A 6579-nucleotide genomic window follows, 5' to 3' on the forward strand; every position below is an offset into this window, starting at 1 on the left:
TAAAGGAAATCTGAAACCCTAAACTTAGATTACTTTGTAGCCATTGGTTAAGGTGGCAGAGTAGCATACAAACAGTCTAATATCATCACTACAGGAGAATATTCTAAAAGTTTGCCGACTCCCACCGCATTATCATCTTGCCATGGAATAGTGAAGTTGTGGTCCTTTACTAGTTTTCTGCAAAATTCAGCAAAAGGTAAAACTGGAAAATGAAAGTAGAGATTTGAATATACACACTCCATTGCTTTTCCATGTAACTTTCTTACATTGCTCCATTTGGACCCACAATACATGATCCTAGGAATAATTCTCGTTTTGACTTCTTGACTTCGCTAACTCACTCTCTGAACAAGAGTGAACACATCCACAGCACAGAGGGTTCATATGATCATGGCATAGTTTAATGTTTTCTTTTCTGTTGTGGGTATGTCACCCATGGTAAAAAAAGGGTGACCAAAATCGGACTTGGACACCTTATAAGTACAACATAGACACTGGTAGATACAAGCATGAAGAATGGCACTATTACCTTTTCAATTGAGGAACAGATTCATATCTTTTAAGTTGCTTCTTTGCTACTTGCCAGTCCACATTCGAGCCTAATCGCCGCCATCAGCTCAGGAGAAACTACATTCTTATTACGAGCAACTCTGCCTGACGACTTTTTTGAATATGCTTTACCCTTTGTAACTCCACCTCGCGGATCCTCTCCTCCCTCTTCCCATCCCCTGTATAGTATTACTTTGTTAGGCTCTTGGGAGACCATTACAGCACCTGTTGCTTTCTGCACACAAGAAAGGAAGTAAGGAGTCAAAGCTTGCTTTCAGAAAATTCTTTACAAAAAAAGTGCCTAGAATTGCTTTAAGGTTCACACACATACCTCCAGCTTGAAAACCAATTCTTGAATAGAAGTCCCCTTGGCTCTTCCTTTGACATTCACTATAGCAAGAGCATTTTTCTGGAAGTGTGTCTTGATTGCCTTTGCAACACCTGTGACGACGTTACTCCTCCCTGATTTGCGATTATTATTATTTTCAATCACTGTATTTAATGAGAGGATGCATATGTGGCTTCATGGATGGATTTAAGAAAAGGAATGCCTATGAAGAAAACTTTGTGATATCCCAATGTTAATATCTCTTTTCCAGGAAAGGAGGGAGGGAGTATTTAACTGGCCCTTGACGATGCAGCCCACTTGGCTAATCGTGAATTGTAAATGTAGTCGTGTAAGATTATCTAATAAAACAGATAACATATTATTCCCTAACTAATGCATGCTTGTTGGCTACGAATATTTCTAAGCCAGAATGACAATTCAAAATTGCATTAGGGATTGGAAATGAACTCCTTTAACCATATTTAACAAAATATCAATTAAGAAGGTGAATTGTTTCCCCTGCTAATGTGATTCTTGAACCGTATAAAGATTTCCAACTTATACATCTATAACTACATGCAAGATTTATTGTATCAGAAACCCCATAACAAGAGAACATTTAACTATTAAATACTGGAGTATCTGAAAGGTGACTTCCCTCTAATAACTATTGAGGTGGAATTTATGAAACAGCTGGATAAAGAACTCTGCAAAGGATCATAAGATATGATAATGAATTAGTAGTTACCAATTGCAAGAACAGGACGCCTTTTCATTGTCAAAGCCTGCTTTCTTAAAATCAGCCTCTCTCGGTTGGAAAGGGGCTGTGCTCTAAAACGAACTCCTTTTGAACCCCTTTGTTCTTTGTCTCCCTGAACTGATGATTCAAGTTGATTTTTCCTTGGTTCAACTGACGATTCCACAGACTCTGGCTCAGAAGCATAACCCTCAGCTTTATCAGTGACCGCACATGCTGCATCACCTTGTAACTGGAATTGGCAAAAGTATATGAATCGGAATTATTCTTTTTTGCTATGTATTTGCTGATATAATAATCCATGTATGTATGAATCAGAATATAGGCATCTAGAAAAGACAGTAGGGAATTGATGAACATATTAAGAATAATTTAACATTACCCGTACATTCCCACGAAAAGAATCTTCATGGATTCTTTCCAACTTTTCTTGAAAGTTTACAGAATGGATTTCTCTAACCACTTCTTCAGGCTTAGATTCTAGGTCAGTATTATCAAATTCTTCATACTCTGGAGTGTAGTTCATCAGTTTTTCCAGATGAGTGTCTTCTTCAAGGTCATCCATTGACTGGTCCGATGGCAAGGAAGTTAAATAAGATACATGAGCTTCCATAGCCTTTGGAGTCCATGCAGACAAGAAAATGCACATGTTAATGGTACAGGAACCCACAAAATGTTACACCATACAATGAGACTCGACAAATGAGAGAACGAATACACAAAATTAGTGGATCTAAATGTCAGGTTTATTTATGTTAGGTACAGGGAGGATAGGATTGTACGAAATTCCAGCATATGAGTACAGGTGTGTCTTCCAAATAACACAAGTGCATTTTCAAGACGCAGTTCATACCTTAGGGCTGTCGGTAAATTCCACTGAACCAGCATTCTTTTGAATTTGGGGTTTTACAACTGAACCAAGGCTGTCACTGGTTTTAAACTGGGTAGTTTCTCTTTGTTTTTCAGTTGATGACACGTGGTTTATTTCCAAGTCTTCTGACTCTTCTTTGACCTGACTCACCTGAGCCACTTCAAACTGGGTTCTCTCTCTCTGTTGTTCTGTTAATGGCTCATGGTTTATTTTGCAGTTTTCTAACTCTTCTTCAACCTGAGTCATTAATATTGCATGAGTAACCTGTAAATTATGTTTCTAGAAACGGATGCACACAACACCGAAGAGATAAATTGAATATAGACAGGAAATGAGTTTCAACTCACCAACTTAACTTTCAAGTCGTCAATGTTCTGGGCAAGCTTCAAGACATGAAGCTTCAAAGACTACAGAAATTAAAGAACAGGGGTAAGAAATTTGACAGCAAAGACTCTGTCTATATGTATAATATATACTGTATAACTTTAAAAAGGGAACATAAGAGACCAAAAGAAAAAAGCTCACCTCGCAGCGCTGTGCTTCTAGAGAGCGCTTCATTGCTTGTTTTTTATTTAGGAGTGTCTGAGGTCTTAAATCAGCAGGGCGCTGGTAATTTTTCCCTCTGTACACAATTATTGCATAACCCCTATCTACTCTCTCCACCGCCACTAATATTCCACCACTTTCAGCTTCTAATGTCTTTGCTACACCATAAACATCTTCACGTCCCCTGGCACTAGCCATTATCTTCACAAGCTCCCTATACTTCCAGTGGAGATGCATATTTTCAATGGTCCCATCAAAAACTCCTCTTCTTCCTGAATTGACAAACGATAGCTTATCAGATGGACTGATATGTCTTTATCAAAACAAAAAAGAGAGAAAGCATATACAAACTAAAACTTAAATAGCAGTGGATCAAAATATGATCCATCTCAGTGGAAGATGTTACTTGATCTGATGATTTGGGCAGGGTTTGGATTACTTACCCAACAATAAGAACGGCTTCATCCTCAACCCAACCTTCTTCAACATGTATCTTTCTTCTTCTGTAACACCCTCTCGATCCACTTCTGGTTCTCGGGCCTCTGCTTCACTCTCTAACTTGGCTAGAAGCTTTTCTGCCTTCTCCTTCTTTGCTAACACCTGTTAAGTAAAAAGGTGCCACGAAGAACATTGTTAGATTTTGATTAATTAGGAACTGTAACTGAGCACCTTGAAGTAGTCTCATACCGTGAACAGCTTAGAGCTTGTGTTTTCCATAACTGCGTTTGTTGACTTTGGCTTCCTTTCCTTTCGGACACTCTTCTCATGGAATTCACCAGCAGAAGTAGAATTTTCTGCCTTGGAGGCAAGACTAGGACTTATCTCAGTGGATGAGTGTCCATGTGTCGTGTGTTTATCTCTATGAATTCTGGGTTTTCTTCGATCTTCTATGGCTGTAGAAACTGCAGGTGGGAGAAAATCTTTTCCTCTGTAGAGGGCAATGAATTCCTTGTCTCTAGATAGAAGTGTTCCTCCAGTCAGCCGCTGCAAGAGTGGACTTCCAAATAAATAGATGGCTGTGAAGAATTTAAACTTATAAATGAGTTGGATATAAGGTCTTATTCATTCAGATACAGCTTCATAATCTTAACTACTCTGGAAACATATAACATCCCACAAAAAGTAACAAGAACCGCAATAGCCTACACAACAATAAGAATGGACTCCATATTACATACCTTTAACTCTTCAGCCATCATCAAACTATTAGTGTTCTGGACTCCTCTCTTCACAGCAATTTTGGCGATCTCACATTTTTCCCAGAGTTTCACAATTGAAGCAGCCAATCCCTGAAGGTTCTTGTTTCTCCCTGAGAAAAAGGCAATCCATTAAAGAAATATTAATTAGATAAAGAATGGATACCTAAAGGAGAGGGGGGCAAAAGATATAGACTAACCCAGGGCGAAATGGCATGGTAAAGGGCGGCCAAGTCTCCTTAAAATGGTCATCTCATCATCAGTTAGCTTGGGCTTTATCCCATATGGAAGAAGGCGAAAGGGTCTCCGGTAACCAGGGACGATAGCCGGTAGAAGATCAGCATCAATGGGTAATGGCTCAACTCCCCACCAGTCAATAAAACGCGGGCCAAGTCCATCCAACATACGGTCAGCTTCTTCTAGAATCTGTGCTTCACCAGGCAGTAGAAACCGCACTTTATTTGGAGAACCAACACCTTTCACTAATGCTTTGCCTGCCTCTCTGTTGGACACGATTGGTAAACCAGATTTTACACTGTCTGTGCAGACTAAGTTTGTCTCTTCATCGACAGTAACTCCATCGTTCCCATTAGGTAATGAGACTAACTCATCACCAGAAGTGTCATCTGTTGTGTTTGTAGTCAGGAAATACGGATATACGTAATTGGCCCCTCTGTATAAGATAATAATACTCCCAGACCTCCAGACAACCAAACCTCCAGTTTTTCTCTGCAATGCCAATATGAGACATCATATAAGAGCAAGTTCCTTCAAAAGGGAAGATAGCCAACCAATGAACCACAAAAACTGTAATAAACTTGTTCCACACTTTCAGAAATATATCCAAGCGGAGATAATAAAAGAGCACACCAGTATTTATATTTCCATTTTGATGAATATACAAAACAATACTCCAGCAAACAAATAATCTACGCATTTCTCCCCAAAACATCATAAATATTAAAAGAGGATAATTCAACCTACCACATTTTTCACTACAAACAATAGACCCTACAACTTGCACTAAAATTCTAAACTAACACTACAGTGAAAACCACTACTCCGGTATGTACCTCTGTAGTAAGACGAACTAGGATTATTTCGATGTTAATGCTACAGAAGCTCAGTATTAATTGAACAGGTTTTACATGTCAGTTGAGCTTTATCTTATGTTGCTTATGTGTTTCCCATGTCTAAACCCACTGCTTAAATTGTAAATACAGACTAACTACTTGGTGTATTAACTTGTACTTCTTACTAATCATAAGTTAAACCTAGTAAACGCACAGAAAAGGAAATGTTTACCTCCAATAAATCATGAGTCCTCTTCATATTCAACTTACTGAGATCCTCACACTTAATCTTAACAACTTCTGACCTTCTCCACCTTTCGTGAATTCCATTCACAATCCCTTCAGTAATCCCAGCAACCCCAACCTTCAACTTTTTCTTCAACTCAATCCCAACTTTCCGAATCCTTCTTAATTCATGTTGAGGAATAGTCAGCTCCGCCAATGTCGGTACTTTCTCTTCTCTCAACTTCTCATTTTCATCTCTTTCTACTCTTCTCTCCTTCACAACTTGTCTTTTCAATTCCCTAAACCTCGATATCGCATTTCCCGAACCCGGTCTTGGTACAGGGTTTTCAGGTGTACTCCAACTAGTATCAATAGTATAACCAACGCGTTGTTTAGGTAGATTTTGAGTGAACGGAAGGAATATCTCTCCAGCTGTACCAGTATGATTATTGATTTTGTGTTCTGGGTTTTCCTTATTTTCTTCAATGTATCCAAGATTACGAAGCTTTTCTGCGATTCTTTCGATTGCTGTTTTACTGACAGTTTCTGCTTTGGTTGTAATGGAAGTATTAGAGGAATTTGTAACAAAGGGTTTTGAGAAATTAGGGCTTGTTTTGTTGGATTTTGAAAAGAGGAAGAGATTTTGGGATGAATTTAGCGTGTTAATTGGGAACGGAGATGATAAATGGTACTGATGAAGCAACATTTGAAAAATGAAATTCTAGGGTTGTGTTTTCCGTTTCTTGTTTTAGAGTTCGGGGATTGAAAAGATAAAGCGGTAAACAAAATCCAACTCTGCACCGCAGTGGCGGGAGTTGCACTTTGATACAATTTGGTGCATCAAATTTTGCATATAATGACATGTGTCGTTAACGCATTTAATCTCGTATATCCCTGGGCTTGGACCCTCTAGTCCTCCCCACCCAAGCCCAATACTCGTTAATCTAAAAGTCTAGACGATTTGGTCCAAAACTTGGACGAGTTAGTCCAAACTAAGCCGATTTTTTGTTATAAAGGGAAGGTTCCAGAATTGA

General features: G+C 38.8%; 1 protein-coding gene across 3 annotated transcripts; it reads right to left on the reverse strand.

The window, feature by feature from the left end:
• On the reverse strand, positions 1-6308 carry LOC113276371 (CRM-domain containing factor CFM2, chloroplastic-like). Of its 3 annotated transcripts, XM_026525973.1 has the most exons (13): positions 5553-6307; positions 4448-4976; positions 4230-4360; positions 3739-4035; positions 3495-3651; positions 3031-3323; positions 2853-2912; positions 2488-2742; positions 2017-2250; positions 1626-1866; positions 881-1011; positions 530-784; positions 1-177 (listed from the first exon to the last, which is right to left on the reverse strand). In XM_026525973.1, the coding sequence occupies exons 1-12, from the start codon at positions 6249-6251 to the stop codon at positions 560-562; spliced, it is 3252 nt and encodes a 1083-aa protein (XP_026381758.1). In that variant the 5' UTR covers positions 6252-6307; the 3' UTR covers positions 1-177; positions 530-559. The 3 variants fall into 3 exon arrangements, with proteins under 3 accessions (XP_026381758.1, XP_026381759.1, XP_026381757.1); XM_026525974.1 differs by lacking the exon at positions 1-177 and having other exon boundaries at positions 217-784; positions 2023-2250; positions 5553-6308; XM_026525972.1 differs by lacking the exon at positions 1-177 and having other exon boundaries at positions 217-784.
• Positions 6309-6579: the final 271 nt, after the last annotated feature.

This window comes from Papaver somniferum, chromosome 4, assembly GCF_003573695.1.
Source record: "Papaver somniferum cultivar HN1 chromosome 4, ASM357369v1, whole genome shotgun sequence".
Lineage (NCBI taxonomy): Eukaryota > Viridiplantae > Streptophyta > Magnoliopsida > Ranunculales > Papaveraceae > Papaver > Papaver somniferum.

Coding starts and splice junctions, on each gene's coding strand:
- LOC113276371 (XM_026525973.1), bottom strand. CDS start 6,251: ATGTTGCTTCATCAGTACCATTTATCATCTCCGTTCCCAATTAACACG. Junction 1,867..2,016: donor CTTTTCGTGGGAATGTACGG/GTAATGTTAAAT, acceptor TGCCAATTCCAG/TTACAAGGTGATGCAGCATG. Junction 1,012..1,625: donor GCGTCCTGTTCTTGCAATTG/GTAACTACTAAT, acceptor ATCGCAAATCAG/GGAGGAGTAACGTCGTCACA.